Source organism: Leucopleurus acutus (assembly GCF_964270905.1).
Source record: "Leucopleurus acutus genome assembly, chromosome: 16".
NCBI classification, from domain to species: domain Eukaryota; kingdom Metazoa; phylum Chordata; class Mammalia; order Artiodactyla; family Delphinidae; genus Leucopleurus; species Leucopleurus acutus.
In genome coordinates, this window is record NC_139158.1 from 19,751,146 (window position 1) to 19,767,654 (window position 16,509).

General features: G+C 47.5%; 1 protein-coding gene across 1 annotated transcript in view; it reads right to left on the reverse strand.

The window, feature by feature from the left end:
- Positions 1 to 5,035: 5,035 nt before the first annotated feature.
- Positions 5,036 to 16,509, reverse strand: part of CACNG3 (calcium voltage-gated channel auxiliary subunit gamma 3) — a gene marked incomplete at both ends in the record, with an annotated part of 82,490 nt that continues 71,016 nt past the window's right edge. Inside the window, 3 exons of the mRNA XM_082857123.1 lie at positions 5,036 to 5,547; positions 9,991 to 10,131; positions 15,956 to 16,039. Coding sequence (XP_082713249.1) covers positions 5,036 to 5,547; positions 9,991 to 10,131; positions 15,956 to 16,039 — 737 coding nt within the window. The remainder of the gene's footprint in view (positions 5,548 to 9,990; positions 10,132 to 15,955; positions 16,040 to 16,509) is intronic.

A 16,509-nucleotide genomic window follows, 5' to 3' on the forward strand; every position in this document is an offset into this window, starting at 1 on the left:
AGCTGTGCCTGGGGGCAAGGTCATGTCCAATTCATGATCATGTCCACCTACCAGAGACTGGATAAAGCAGGCAATGTACAAGCTCTTAAAGAAGTACTTCTAAAGATAATATTTATGAAACTAGTATTTCACTGGGTACCTATCATATAAAATTTCTGTATCCCTCATTAAAACTCTTAAATGGCTTCTGAATGTACTTAGGATCAAAATTCAAGACCTTTAACATGCCTGTAATTTGACATCCTCTGGATCCAGCTTTTCTTTTAGTCTCATCTGATGCTACTCTTCCTGTATGTGCTCCAGCTTTACTGACTTTTTTGGAGGAGGGGTCTTTCCAGTCTCAGGGCCTTTGCACACGCTTGGGTTTTTTCTCCCTCCATGTGTCCCTCTTGTATTTGGATAATGTTAGCTCTACCTTTAGGTATAACTGTAAATGCCAACTCCTGTTCCTTGACTCTCCATCAAAATTAGAGCCCTCTGTTTACATGCCTGTGTACTTTTTACTCTCTACCTTCCCTTTATGACACAGATCGCAGTTGTAAATGATGTTGATGTGTGTGTTTACTTGTTTAGGACTTTAGTACTTGTTTAGTACTGGACTGGGAGTTCCGTGAGGGCAGTGGTCATATCTGTGGGGATTATGGTTGTTTCTGACACATAGTAGGTACTCAGTAATAAGTGCTAGATGAATGAATGAATGAGTGAGTGAGTGAATGAATGAATGCCACGAAGTGAGAGATTATGTGGCCCGAGAAATCACTGCAGACTTCGTGGAAGGGATGAGGCTTAATCTTGGCCTTGAAGAATGGACAAGAATTTGGAGAGGACAAGGGAAAACATTGCAGGCAGGGATAATACTCATTGACAAAGTTAGAGAATTGGGAATAAGTATGTGGACACTGGCTTGATTAGAGCAGAAGAGTGTCAACACAATCTGGAAAACAAGAGGGAAAGGGCCCAGGAGGAAAAACATAAATCTGTGAACAGTATTAAATAATAATAGCTAACATTTATATGGTGATTATAGTGTTTCAAGTACAGTTCCAAATGCTTTATGAAAATAAGCTCATTGAATCCTCACCACAAACCTATGGAGTGAGGACTATTTTTGTGTCCATTTTACAGCTGGGGAAGTTGAGGCACAGGGAGATTATCTTGTGAAAGTTCTCATGGCTGATAAATGCAAAGTTGGGATTCAAATCTGGGCAGTGCAGCTGCAGAGTTTGCTTGCTTGAATGTTATGCCCTCTTGAAAGGTAGAGAAGAACTTGGCTAAAGATCAGCTCTCGGGGCCGCAGAATAGAGAAGTATAAAAGAGAAACCCCAAGGTTCTGGTCTTGAGATTGGCCGTAGGATGCTGCTGATCCAGAAATGAGTGGGCTGGGAAAGGGAGCTGCATTGTGGGGAGAAGGAGGTTGGGAACTCAGCGAGGGAGCAAGAGATTTGAGAAGTGTGACCAGAGATGATTAGTGAGTGGCTATTGCGTAGGCTTTGGAATTAGGTTGGAGGACCTGCTTTGCTTTCTCTTTGCAAGTTTCAACATCTATCCAATGGGTTAACAATAGTACCTACCTCGAATTTTAGGATTAATGAGACAAAATAAGAGAAGTTCCTGGCACATTGCTTGGCACACACAGGGGGAGCCTAGTGAATGTGGATACTCTTCACAGGGGTTTGGATGACCAGGACTGCCCGGGGTCCTGGCTGTGAACCAGGAGTGTTGATAGGAATATTTATTTGATGTCAGCTAGCTGGGTCCAGCTGATCAGTCTTCAAGCAAAGGCACTCTGACGGCCCATGCACCAAAACCTTGCAGGGAGCAGACCTAGAGGTGTGGGGGTCCTTCCAGGTGTCAGGTGCCTGCTTTCCTCCTCCTGCTCTCTGGCCTTTGCAGAAGGCTTCGTACTGGGTCTCCAGAGCAGACACCCAGCTAGTTAAGCCCCTGGGACCTTTCTCCCCATCCCCGATCAACTCCCCAGATGCCTTGTTTTTGACAAACTCGTAGTTCCCAGGGCTGCAGGTTACTCCTTCTTCCCCTTCAGAGTATTCATCACCTATTTACTCCATCTCCCAGATCCTTCCCTCTCCAAGGGTGCCTGGAGCCACTTTTCCCAAAGTGTGGGGTGAGATAACTTGATGTGACACACAGATGCAATATTAGAGAGAAGTATTAGTGCGAAGGTTTTCCCCTTTCTGGTTCTCCTGATTAAGCCAAAGCAAGCATCTTTGGTGCCAGCGTATCTTAACTAATCTTTCTAACGTTTTGGTTATATCCTTTTTACAAAGAGCAGGCAGCTGGCCTTCGGCTCAGAACAGGCAGCAGCTAGAGTAGGGTGTGATTGTGTTGTTTTTACTGTATTTATTTTCCCAGTTACCATTTGCTTACGGCAAGCAGTTCCAGTTTTCTTTTTTACAGTAGTGATATAAAGTTCACTTTCGAGATGTATTTATTGAAGTAAAAAATGAGTCAATTTAAAGAGAAACATCAAATAAATAATGGTTAATGTGGTATGTGGATGTGAAACACTTCGCAACGGTTGAACTCAGATGACTGAGATTTGGGAAATGCTGGCAGAGGGAGGAAATCAGTCAAATTAGGAAGCAGAGGCTTGCCTCTAAACGCTGGCTCTGTTCACCAGCCCCTAAGATACTCTTCTTGAGCCTCTATTTCCTCACCTGCCAAAATACGGATAATAATTTCTACTACATGTGGGGTTGTCTTAAGGATTCAATGAGGTAATTTGATGTATGGGTGTAATTTGCATACAATGACTCTCAAGTGTCAAACAAAACAAATTGTTACTAGTCTGCGGCTTTACAATAAAATTCACCCGAGGATGTGAGTGCAGGCATCTGACTGGCTTCCCAGGACTTCAAGGTTGTAGCAGGGATGAAGTGTGGGCAATCACATACCCTCTCTGGCCTCAGTTTCCTCCTTGGTAAAATGGGGATATTTCTAGAGGATTAAATGGTACAATATGTGTAAGGTTGTAGAACACAACCAGGTACCAACAGTGTCAGGTAAGCATGAGCTCCTATGACCATAACTCTGCCCCCTTGAATGACTGAACCCCAGAAGTGGGAAGCTCCTTGGAGGTGTGACGAGCTGGCGTGCACCACAAGCACCCCAGGAGTCACTGTGGGCAGAGGTGACATCCATTTCTCATGCTTTTATTTATTTATTTATTTATTCATTCATTCATTCATTTTTGGCTGTGTTGGGTCTTCGTTGCTCTGCACGGGCTTTCCCTAGTTGCAACGAGCAGGGGCTACTCTTTGTTGCGGTGCGTGGGCTTCTCATTGTCATGGCTTCTCTTGTTGCGGAGCACGGGCTCTAGGCACACGGGCTTCAGTAGTTGTGACACGTGGGCTCAGTAGTTGTGGCTTGTGGGCTCTAGAACTCAGGCTCAGTAGTTGTGGTACATGGGCTTAGTTGCTCTGCAGAATGTGGGATCTTCCCAGGCCAGGGCACGAACCCGTGTCCCTTGCATTGGCAGGCAGATTCTTAACACTGTGCCACCAGGGAAGCCCTTCTCATGCTTTCTGATATCAATTTTTCAAACTATTCAAATGTCCTTCCACTTTCTACCCCCCTGCCCCTGTGCCTCTCAGAGCCTGTGCAAAGTACACCCTTCCCCCCAAAAAAGAATAGCTCCCATTTGGCTTCTATCTTCCTGCAGTCATGCTTGCTGTGGACTGAATGGGGTCCCTCCCCACCATCCAAATTCACTTATCGAAGCCCTAACCCTTGATGTGGTGATATTTGGAGATGGGGCCTTTGGGAGGTAATTAGGTTAGATGAGGTCATGAGGGTGGGGCCCTCGTGATGGAGTTAGTGGCTCTGCCAAGTGAGGACACAGTGAGAAGGCAGCTGTCTGCAAGCCAGGAAGAGAGCCCTCACCGAGAACCAAATCTGCTGGCACCCTGATCTTAAACTTCCCAGCCTCCAGAACTGTGAGAAATAAATATCTATTGTTTAAGCCACCCTGATCTATAGTATTTGTTATGGCAGCCCAAACTCAGATAATGCTCACTCTACCCAGAATTCATCCAAAAATTAAAAAATATACATATTGATTATTTGCAATGTGCTAATCATTTTACACATGAAGTTTTATTTAAGTCTCACAACTCTGTGGAGGAGAATACTGTACCGTGCTCCATTTTACAGACGAGGAGACTGAGGTTTGAAGGTCGGGTGGGTTTTCCCAAGGTCCTAGAGCTACTGGGTGCCAGAGCCAGATTTTTGAACACATGCTTGCCCCCAGTAGCTTCCCGGGATTTAGGTGAGAGACACACAGACTCTGACATTGGTAGGAGCACCCTGCTGGCCTCCAGAGGTAAAGGAGGATCCTTCCTAGTGGCTAGAATGTGGATGAGCAAAGCTCAGCTTCCAACACATACATGAGGCAGTTTGAGGGCAGGGCAAATGAATTTGTAAATTTGTGCAGGAATTACCCAGAAGAAACAAAGCACCCCAGCTCTGTGGGTTACGACAAGGCAAAACCTTTAATACGTGAGTGCTTATTACAGTAGCTGCTTCAGGGCTCTGACATCTTTGATTTCTGGGCATGTTTTTCTAACACAGAAAGGTGAATGCCTCCCTCAGGGCCACCTGGGCCGTTGGTGTCCTGAGGATTTGGAGTGGACAATGGGGACAACTATGCACAAGTCTGGGGATTCGGAGATCCCCCCCGCCCCCCCCCACCAGCCACCACCCGTGACTTTGAGTAAAGTCCTCTTCCAAGGAGGGAAGAATGTGGAGGTCCTTCCAGTAAAGAAGGAAGAAAGGAAAACATCTGGCACAGATACACAGAGAGAGACGTCATGGGATTGGCTTGAAAAGTCGGGGAGGGACAGAGGGGTTAGGACCTGGAGGGAGAGGGGCAAACTGTGGGAGAGGGCTGAGTCCATTTGGTTTCAGTCTTTGTAAAAAGTAATACCATCACGAGGACCATGCCATGCAACCTCAGAAACACCTCTGTCCGCTTCCCACCGGGCTGTGCTGGGGTGGAGGGCAGAGGGCAGAAGTCAGTTCAGACGGGCGTGGTGCGCCTGTTGGCCGGATTATTATGCAACGACTCTTTGAACTCTTTGGGCGTGGAATTGTGGAACTGTAGAAAAGCATGGTCCCGGTCGGAGTTGAGGAGGGTCCCCATGGTGATCTTTGAGGGGTCCCGGGAAAGGGTGAACATTGAGATGTCAGTGGAGGGGATGGTGTGGAAGCCTTTGCTGATGGGGGACAGGTCTCGGGATCTGGGCTCTGTGGAGCGGGAACTTGACCGCCTCCGGAATCTATACCTGTAGGGTGGAAGGCGAGCAAAGGTAGATTTCTTCAGGAGCTCCGAGTGGGATTTGGCACGTAACTGCTGATGTTTTTCTATATAGATGTGCACAGCGACTACTCCTACAATTTCTGCGATGATGAAAGAGAAGGCTCCGAAATAAAAGGACCAGCCATAGGAGTAGCTCTTTTTGGAGTCACGCTGCCCGGGGTCTCCAGCATTGGCTGATATATAAACTATGATGCCGATGATGTTGCTTAACCCTAAGAGAAGGGGAAAGAAAAATACATCCTTTATAAACCTCAGAGGTAACTGTCACTTTTAGGCTGGAAATATCTATTTTTAAAAAAATGTGGAGTCAACAGGGAGAGAGGAGAATGGATTTATGGCCAGGAAATCCAGCTGCTGAGCTCTTCTTGCAGGGTCTGTCTCTCGGGAAATGAAGAATTCTGCCGCTCCATTCTGGGTGGGAAGCGTTCAGCTAAAGAATTCACCTTACTCTTTCAGCAAGTGCAGTAGAATTCAGAATGTATGTACTTTCCCTTGGAAGCAATTCATTCCCTTAGAGCTTAATCTTCAGCAATAAGTCATGATGATGGTAAAATGAACGAGATGCAGATCCCTGCCCTTGAGTTCCTCACCATTAGCAGAAGAAACTGACATGTAAATGCAATTATAGCAAAATATAGTAAGGGTTCTTCCAGAGACACATATGAAATGGTTCAGGAGCGAAGAGAGAAAGAGAGAATGATTAAACCTCCTTGTTCTGAAGACAAGGTGACATTTAAGCTGGGTCCTGAACAACAGGAGATGAAAGGTGATTGACAGAGGAGTTGGGTAGGGTTCTAGCTTGGATGAAGGCGAGGTTGATGGTATCTTGAGCTAAAATAAGAGGCAGCAGAGAGAATAGGCTTAGAGAAGAGGAGGTGGGCTGGAAGTGCTTATTGGGAGTCGGAATGTGGTTGCTGAGTGGACATATATGGGTCTGGAGCTGCAGTTTGGGGAACGAATGGGTAAGGTGCAGTAGCTAAGTCTTTTTATCTGCACGGGATACGATAATGCTTTAGATTATCTGTTGTTCGAGCATCAAGAATTGGGGAACATGAAGCTGTCATCCCCAGTAGACAAGGTCTGCCAACTTAGAGTCCCCTTGTGCCAACGGAATAGCCCTGGAAAGAGCTGCCTAGTCGCTTGGAGAGAAATTGATTCTCTAGGGAGTAGTAAGAAGAAACAGTAGAAACTGAGGGCCTGGGGGTTGCCCTCATCTGTGACTACTTCTCTCACATTATTGCTCCAAAGGTAGAATGTCTCTTTGTGTCCTTTGCTTTGAGGGTCTCATCCGGGCCTTGATACCAATAATGACTCAGGGAGGTTGGTACATCACCTGGTGTCTCCTTGCCTCCAAATCCGGGCCACCTGTAGGGTGGTTCTAAATGGACGCTGTTCCTCATTACAGTTCCCAGTACCAGTTGGTAAATAACCATTTCCAATGGCCTCCTGAGTATCCTCTCCATTCCTTGAAGACCCCATACTCTTTCTGGGGGTCCCCAAGATCTCCCTGGAGTCCAGCAACCAAAGGGTTAAAGCTTGGCATAGCAAGGGCCACCCCCACCCTGCTCCAGTGCTATCGTTCTGATTGGCTGGTGCTCATGCATTAAGGGGAATTCATATTTTGAATACATTCTCTGGCCATATTCCATCTAGGACGTACCCCTTAGAGGGCAGGGCCAAGGTCTGTTTCTTCCCTGTCTCCTCTTGGCCTTCCCCAGCGCAGGCCCTCAGCAGGTAGGCAGCGAGTTCTAATCACTGAGCTATTTCTTAATATGGGGGTTGATGCAGCCAGCCCTGTGTCAGGCTGCAGGAAGCCACAGATTGAAAAATGGCTCCTCTTTCTGGAGTGTCAATTTGGCTTGAAGATGAGTAGGGAAGACACATTCTTTTATATTAAAATGAACATGAATATAATGAGGAGAGAGCAGAATTCACATGAATTTTTAAGTATAAATGGGAGACAGTCTTCAGAGACATTTCAGCTCACGGAAGGTGGCTTCTGGAGATGCCCCCTGACTTCCCAGGGCCCCGTTTTCGCTCTCCTCTGCCCACAGGTAAATTTTGGTGGCAGAGTTTGAGAAGCCCTGAAAGGAAGTCTTGCTGGGAAAAAAACAAAAGAAGCTCAAGGAGAGGCTCGGATGTCAGCCCAGGTTAAAGCAAGCGGCCACGCCAGGTGAGTTGCCACTTATTTCTAGGCACTGATGATGTGCCAGGCACTGTGCAAAGTCTTTATGTGCACGATCTCAATTAATCATTGCAACAGGCCTGCTTAAAAAAAAAACACCCCTCTTTTACAGATGAGGGAACTGGGACACAGAGAAGATAAATAACTTTCCAAGTCAACACAGCTGGGAGATGGCAGAGGTGGGATTTGAACCCAGGACTGTCTCTTGGCCATGGGTGGATTTAGATTTCAGTAAAAAAGCTTAGGAAGAACTAGATGTTAAGTGGGTAATCACTTTCTCCCAACCATTAGACCGTAAGCTCCCTAAGGGTAGACCTAGGCTAGGTTTGTTCACTACTGTGGCCTCCTCTCCTTGCCCAGAGCCTGACCCAAACAAGAGCACTGTGCATACTTGTTGAATTGCATCAGCATGAGAATTAAATTGTACAATGTATATAGTAGCAGTTATTATGCATCCAGCAGTTACTGCAGGCTAGATGCAGTTCTAGGCTCTTTCCATATACCAACTATTTAATTCTCTGAACAGCCTTAAATGGTAGAGCCATTATTATCCCCATTTTTCAGATGAGGAAACTGGGGCACAGAGTGGTTAAGAGACTTGCCCGAGGTTACCCAGCTGGGAAGTGGTAGAGCCATGATTTGCACCAGGCAGCCTGGCTTCAGACCCCATGATCTTGAGCATAATGCCTAGTGCCTGGCACATAATAGGTACTCAATAAAGGTTTGTTGGCTGCTTGCCTGAAACCACAGAACCTTAGAATAACTGAGCATAAAAGAGCCTTAGGGAGTGCTGAATCCTCCCAAATTTTCACTTTGTAGGTGGAGAAACTGAGGCTCTTCAGGGTCCTCAGGAAGACCAGTGGTGGGGGGATAGCTAGGATGAGACCCCCAGCTTCTGGCTTCCCCTCAGGGCTTTGCTGCTGCCCCTCATGTTCCCCGGTTCCCATGTGTCTAATCTACCTGCCATCTCTCACAACACCCCTTGTGAGAAGAAGGTTGCTGGTGACACACTCTCCCTCAACAATCCCCTTGGGGGACAAAATAATGATCTTCTCCTGTTTGGGAAACCCTCATGTCAGCACAACACAGCATCCTCTGGGTCAGTCAGAGCTGGAGGTCTGGAGGGGGCCACCAGCAGCTAGAATGTGCCTCAAAGCAACACAGGTCCCTGGGTTTACCAGCTGTTACCATCTGTCCACACAGAGCATCGCCTTTGGGAGAATCTTATTCTCCTGACAAGATGGCGGCTTTCCCCCGGTCTGTTGCTTGAGTTGGTTCCCAGAGACTCAGAGCTGGATGCCATCCACTTTTCCCATTCCAAAGAAGGGAAAACAGTAGGGAAGAAACTTGAGCAATATCTTGGAGGAGGCCGGGATGCTGGGCTTCCAACTTTGGAACTATATTGTGTTGCTTTTCCAATGCTAGAAAATAATATTGTGATTTTTATGTTCAACCTCCTTCCAACAACCCTATAAAATAGGTACTATTATTATTTCCCATTTTACAGTCAAGGAAACCAAGTTATGGGGATTTGGTAACATTCCCAAGGCTCCACAGGTAGAACCAGAATTCAAATCCAGGAGGATAAGCCCTTCTCACCCACCATTTTATACTCTTCCCCACTGTTTCTACCCCAGTAAATATTCTGCCATTATGGGTCAAAGTTTGGAGGTCATCACCAAAGAGTCAAGCTCCCCTTCCTCCCACCCCCACCTTGTTCTTTGCATCTCTAAAGCATTTCATCCAGATGGCATTGATTGGGGGTTGGGGTGGGAAGAGATTGTAAAGCGATGGTGGAGTGGAAACCCAGAGGGAAGAGAGGACGATGAGGAGGGTGGAGGAGGGATGGAGATGAAGGGAGGAGAGAGGGTGCAGAAATAGGACCTCTTCCTGGGGACTGCCTCCTCCTCCTTGCCACCCTGTGCCACCTTCCGGTCAAGGCTACTATTGATGATAAGGTCTTCCCCGAGAGCATCTGGGGCTGCTGACTTTTACCTTGTTCCCAGAGATGCTTTGAGCAGTCTGAGGATTTGTGCGCTTGAAGAGCTGTGAACAGCATTTAAACCAGCAAACACAGGTCTCAAAGGGCCAGGGATAGTGTATGACGATGTCCAAGCGAACAGAAAGATGGACCCCTTTAAAACACACTGAAGCCATCTCTCAGGTCACACATTACACACACCATACTGCCCCCTGCCCACTATGTGCAGACATATACATGCACGCTCTCATTAGTCATTCTCCGCCTCTCCAAGCTGACCTTCTCCTCATCTCCCCTCCGTGCATTCTCAGCTAGAATGTCAGCATCTTTGGTTCTAATTAAAGTCTTTGGTTCTCATTCTTAACACACAAGTTGAACGTTTTCTTGTTCCTTCCCTGGAGGGAACCCTGAATAGCATTGCTTTGTCCTGGTGGCCCTGCCTTGGGTCTGGTGTCTGTGATGCCCTCAGGGCTGAGACCAGATGCTCACCTGCAGAGACAAAAAAGATGCCCGCACTGAGGATGACATTGTGTCTGCTGCGGTGGAACTCGCTGGCTGCCACACAGAGCCCGCCGAAGAACAGCAGCGTGACACTGAGGATGGGGAAGACGCTGGAGGCCCTCACAGCCCCTGCGGAGAGAAAGAGAGAGGGTTCCCCCTGCACCCGGTCAGCCCCGGGATCCCCCCCTTCACGGGCATGGGGGTGCCTGGTTGGAGGACAGCCCGTGAGCAGAAGGACAGAGCCTGCATCTAACGTGGGTGCGAGACCAGTTCGGTCGCTCAGGGCCCTGTGCTTGAGGTTAATGCTCTTTAGTCACCATCCTGAAATTCTTAACAGCTTTACCTTGAATGTGTGTTTTATAAGTAACTCTGATGGGTCGATGGAGCATGTGCCCTGGGCTTGGAGTCTCTACTCACGTGGCATCCCACCCCCCATCACCTCCCCACCTCCCGTTCTCCTTGGGATGGGTCCTCAGCTGCTCACTCCCCCACCCCAGCCAGAGACCACTGCCACCCTTGGCTTGTGGTGGGGGCCTGGGCCTGGACGCTGGGAGAACCAGTGTTGGCTGAAAGCCCTGGGCACCTGCGAGGGTATGCACTCACCCCTTGAGTGTGCCCGTGCCGGAGGGAGTGTGACATTTCATAGCAAATAAAAGACACCATGACAGATGGAGAGAGAGATGGCAGAAGAAAGGAGATAGCTTTTTTTGCCTGCGTTTTGAACCAGGAGCCTGGGATTTTCATTTTGCACTGGCCCCTGCAAATCATATAGCCGACAGGGCATCCTGGGACTCCCATTAGATCACAAGCTGTTCACCGAAACGCAGAGTCTGTCCCAGCACACGCCTACATTTGCATGGTACTGAGTCTGGCAATGCCCATTTGATACCCATTTAGTCACTGAATAAACAAATGAATTTAGTTATTCATCCAACAATATTTTTGGGCACCTACCAAATGCCAGGTGCTGTGCTGTGTCCTGGGGTCCTGGTGGAAATGTTTAACCACCCCAAGCGTGCAGAGGCTGCCCTTCTAAGGGGAGGAAGGGGACGCTGGCTGAGGGCTGGAGCAGCAGTGTCCTAGAGACCCATGTGTTAACTCTTCAGCTGCTGGATCACAGAGAGGCCCTAAGGTTCTGGGGCAGAGGGACCTTCAGGTGGGGATCCCAGTATTTACCCAGCCAGCATAAGAGTATTTCCTGGAACACCTGGGCCGGAATATCAGTTGGATAAATTCTGCGTCCATTGAGGTACAAAAGAGCTAAAGTCCTGCCCTTATGGAGCTTACATTCTAATAGAGATGACGGGCAGGACCCACTACCTAATTTGCAGGGCCCTGTGCAGAATGAAAATGCAAGGCCTCTTGTTCCAAAAGTATTAAGAATTTCAAGATGGCATGGTAACTAGACTTATCCTGGTGATCATTTTGAAATGTAGAGAGGTACCAAATCACTATGTTGTGTAATGGAAACCAACGTAGTAGTGTTGTACATCAGATATACATCAAAAACAAACAAACAGACTCATAGAAAAAGAGATCAGATTTGCGGTTACCAGAGGTGGGGCTGTGGGGAGGGGGAATTAGAGGAAGGTGGTCAAAAGGCACAAACTTCCAGTTATAAGATGAATAAGTACTAGGGATATAATGTACAACATGATAACTATAATTAACACAGCTGGATGTTATATATGAAAATTAAGAGAGTAAATCCTGGGTCCTCATCACAAGGAAAAAACATTTTTTTCTATATCTTTAATGTTGTATCTGTACGAGGTGATGGATGTTCACTAAACTTACTGTGGTAATCATTTCATGATGTATGGACGTCAAACCATTATGCTGTACACCTTAAACTTATACAGTGCTGTATGTCACTTATATATCAATAAAACTGGAAGAAAAAATAAAATAAAGGGTGACCGTCAAAAGCAAATTAAAAAAAGAAGAAGAATTTTAAGCTAGTGAGAGCAGAGCATGGAGCCAGGTGTGGGGCTCTTGAAGGATGGTAAGAACCCAGGCCTGAGCTGACTGTGCCTTGGACTGGGGTGGCAGACAGGTGGGGAGAGGTGTCGGACTCAGGATAGATCTTGAAGGTAAAGCCAACAGAATTGGGGGTGGGATGTGAGAGAAAGCGTTGTTGAGCGCCATGCCTGGTCTTAGCCAGTGAGCCAGCAGTGGCGTCTTTATAATCCCGGCACGCCTGCAGGGTGAGCAGTGGGGCCGCAGGAAGGTGGTTGGTTCATCGTTGGTGTGGAAGTTCAAAGCTCAGTGTTCAGAGCTTTATGTCCCTGCATTTAGTGTGTGTTTTCCTGTGGGTTCAGCTGCAGCCCTTCCTATTGCTACTGCGTGGCGGTGCTCACGCTCTGAATGCAGAGGACTGGTTTCCACAACACCAGGACTGTTTTTGTCTGTTTGTTTGTTTTTCATTTTTATTTATTTATTTATATATATATTTTTGGCTGCGTTGGGTCTTCGTTGCTGTGCGTGGGCTTTCTCTGGTTGTGGTGAGCGGGGACTACTCTTCCTCGCGGTGCGTGGGCTTCTTATTGCAGTGGCTTCTCTTGTTGTGGAGCACGGGCTCTAGGCACGCGGGCCCTGTAGTTGTGGCACGTGGGCTCAGTAGTTGTGGCGCACGGGCTTAGTTGCTCCGAGGCGTGCGGGATCTTCCCAGACCAGGGCTCAAACCCGTGTCTTCTGCATTGGCAGGTGGATTCTTAACCACTGCACCACCAGGGAAGTCCTGTTTGTTTGTTTTTATGGGAAAAGTTTTCTGCAATTTTGGTAGCTGACTTAGCCTACTGGGATTGCCTGGGAGGGCCGATGGAGAACGGGGGTGAGGGGTCGACGAAAGCAGACAGGGGTGAGGTTCTCTTCATGAGGAGAAGAAAATGAAAGAGTTCTAGCTTTTGCTTAAGGATGGCCACCCCAAGTCCCCCACCATTGGGGCTGGGCAGACCAGGGTCCCAGTAACTGTCCCTGCTGCAATGGGGAAGTTTTGGAAGGGGCTTCAAACTGCCTAGAAACCTTGATGGGAGAAGTGAGGTGTAGGGGGAGGGATCCTGGCTGCCCTGACCCCTGGGAGCGTGATCAAATCAGTCCCCATCCTAGCTTCAGGCCAGTCAGTCACAGTCCTGGCCCAGGCCCGGCTTGCTCTGTGCTTCCCTGCTCCCACACAGGCTTGCAGGAGGGAGGGCTGGCCCCCTGGTTCATTTAGCTCCCAGGTCAAGGGGGTGATCCCTGGGAAGTAGGCGCTGGGATCTTGGGTGGCCATAGCTTATTTATAACTTCTAAATATTTACACATATGACCTACAGGTTTCCATGTGAACCTTGGCCCTAGGACCCACAAATATTAGGGATGGGTCTGTCCCCAGTGATTTCAAGCATGTACAAATCTTTAAAGCGATCATTTGCATTGTGTACTTGTTGGGAATTGCTCAAATATTCAATGTGATGAGTTAAATTGATTAAGTTTTTCACCTTTAAAAAATTTTTTTTAGTTTCAAAGTACGATTAAATTATGATTATGCCCGAAGGAGATGATCTGAACATTGGAAGCTACTGAATTGTGTTGGTTGTGTATATTTGAAATGTGTGGCTATGAGATATGGGAATGTGATTGTTTCCCATGTGGTGGAGGAACCACTTGGCAACCAATTGGTGGCCAGATCCCACCTCTACCCCACAAGTGAGATAAGAGCAGGTTCTATAAACCGAGGCTACGGGTGTCGGTCTCACACAGGACATGCTCTGCTGCCATTTTCTCCTAACTCAGTTTACCCTGGATTTTTTTTTTTTTTTTTCCCGGCTGTGCCACGGGGTTTGTGGGATCTTAGTTCCCCGACCAGGGATCGAACCCGGGCCCCCTGCAGTGGGACAACCAGGGAAGTCCCTGATTAAATCTTCTGCTATAGGTTTAAGCTTCAGCCTCCCTAACCACACATGAGAAAGAGGAAATAGCAGAATAATCAATGTGCAGAACCCCACCCGACCAGGGTGTGGTCGCAACAGGAACTGGCAGCACGTGTGCTGGATGGGCCCGGAGAGCCCTGCAGGAACGTGACCCTGGTGCCACGTGACTGGCTCGGGGATTCCAAAGTTCCCTGCAGGAAATTCGTGTGCTCAGGAAGGTCCCTCCTTAACTTGGTTCTGTGGCTGATGGTCAGGACCTCCACCTTCCCAGAGGGGAGAAATATATTTTGTCGGAAAAGCGATGGATCTCTTGGAAGAAATTAAAATCAGTTTTGCAAGTTGTGAAATAGAGGTCACAGTTCTGTTTAGTCCCCAACAGGGCAAACATCAAAATAGGAAAGAAAAACAAAAACTACAGTCATTCTGGTAAAACCCCACTGGAGATGACTTTAAAATCATCCTCAAAAGGAGGTTCAAGTAATCTACCCCAAACTTTGGTCAAGCTACCTCTCTAAACGTGGCCTCTATTCCCACATCAGATCCTTTTAAGCTGCTCATGTAAGTTCTAGTTGGCATTTGGGTAAATCCTAGTAGATGGATAAGGACTGAAAAAAGAGAAATAATATGTTTTAAAAATTAGCTTAGGGCTTCCCTGGTGGCGCAGTGGTTGGGAGTCCGCCTGCCGATGCAGGGGACACGGGTTCGTGCCCCGGTCCTGGGGAGATCCCACATGCCGCGGAGCGGCTGGGCCCGTGCGTCCGGAGCCTGTGCTCCGCAGTGGGAGAGGCCACAACAGTGAGAGGCCCGCGTACCGCAAAAAAAAAAAAAATTAGCTTAGAAATGACTTTCTTTCGTATTGACCCCTCGCACCACTTACATTGTTATGCGATTAAAGGCTCATGTTTAGACCCACCGCCCATCTGTAGACTAGCAAGCGTGAGTAGCGCTAACAATGATTTTAGTTGTAACAGCACTCTTCCTGAGCTACGAGTTACAAGCATGACCAGAATAGCACAATTACTTGAAGTTCTTATGTATAACAGCAGTTTAAAAAAATGTTACATCGAACACTCTCTAATAGTAAATTAGTCAACGCCTTAGAACTTTTCTTTTGAGTGAACTTGACACACCTCCCTGTTGAAGAAATTCTATCTGAAGTACATTAAATCCCGACCCTCTGTGCCTGGGTTGTGTCAGGCCTGTGGCTGCCACTGGGCTTTGACCATTGTTCATCCCATGCCCCAGAAGAGAGCCAACACGCATGGCTTCGTGAGCACAGGTGGGCCCCGGGCGGAGCGCAATGTGCACCAGCTTATTTAATTTTCATGACCCTGTCAGATGGATGACGTTGTCATCTTTATTGCTGACTATGAAGAAAGGTGAGAGATGAGAGGTAAAGCAGCCTGGCCCAGGTCCAGCCCAGCTAGTAGGGCGTCACCGGAGTAAAAGCCCGAGTCACCCAGGATCCAGAGCCCTTGCTCTAAGCCAGCACACTGTTGCCTCCTACGTGCTGCGTTCGTGACAGTTCCATGTCATATCCGGGTTACTGACCTTGGGACAATCTAGGGGGAGACACTGGTCCTGCCCCAATGAGACTGAAACTGAAGAGGGGTGAACCTTGGTTTGCTTTTATTCTCCCAGGCCTTGCCTCTTAGGACCTCGCCCATTAGCACCTCACCCATTAGCACTTAGCCCATTAGCACCTCAAATCAGCCCTCTGGGGAAGGTGAAAACTTGTATTCAGGTTGAAGAAAATCCTTAGATTTCCTCCTAAGCAGACTAAAAAGAACTTTTCAGTTTTGACACAGCTCCCTTTTTTTTTTTTTTTACTATTTCTATTTCATTGAAATGAAAGAGATTCAGATGTCAGAACCACCTGAATGTCTCTGTCTAGTAGCAAAGATTTTCCTGAAGCTTCTTTGCACGTATCCATTTCTGGGGCTGGGTACTGGGGAGCCTCAAACTCAGAGGCAGCTGGACAACCTCAGGGCAGCCCTCCTCGCCCACCCCTCCCCGGGAGGACCCGCGAAGGGGGAACTTACGCAGGAGATACTCAGCCGTGTCCTGTTCGTAGTCAGCATCTTCGGGGAAGTGATCGATTTTCTTGCACACGCCTCGGAAAGCCCCTGTGGAAACAAACGTGGCCCTGAGCTGGCGGGGGAGGGGTGGAAAGAGCCCCTGGGGCCCAGCCTGCATCCTCACCCCCCCAGTGAAGATGCCTGATGGTTGTTGCAGGCTCTGCCTCGGTTGGCCCATCAGCATCTTTCTTAGGGCACGAAAAGGAGATGGGTAGAGGAAAAAGATAAAAATAAAGCCGAAGATGGAAACTTTCTGCTTCCTAGATTTCGCATAGATGTTGGGATCTATTTAGAAGGGCAAAGAGCTATGAAGCATAAGGATTCATCATGAGAACTGTCTCATCTTATCTTTTTCTTTTTTTCCCAATTAGTGAGGGGAAAGGGGAAAAGGAAGCAGAATATATATATATACACACATATATTCATATATACTTATGTATATAATATTATATATATAATATATATATATATTATATATATATATATATTTATCTTCCCATTTTACAGATGAGGCAGCT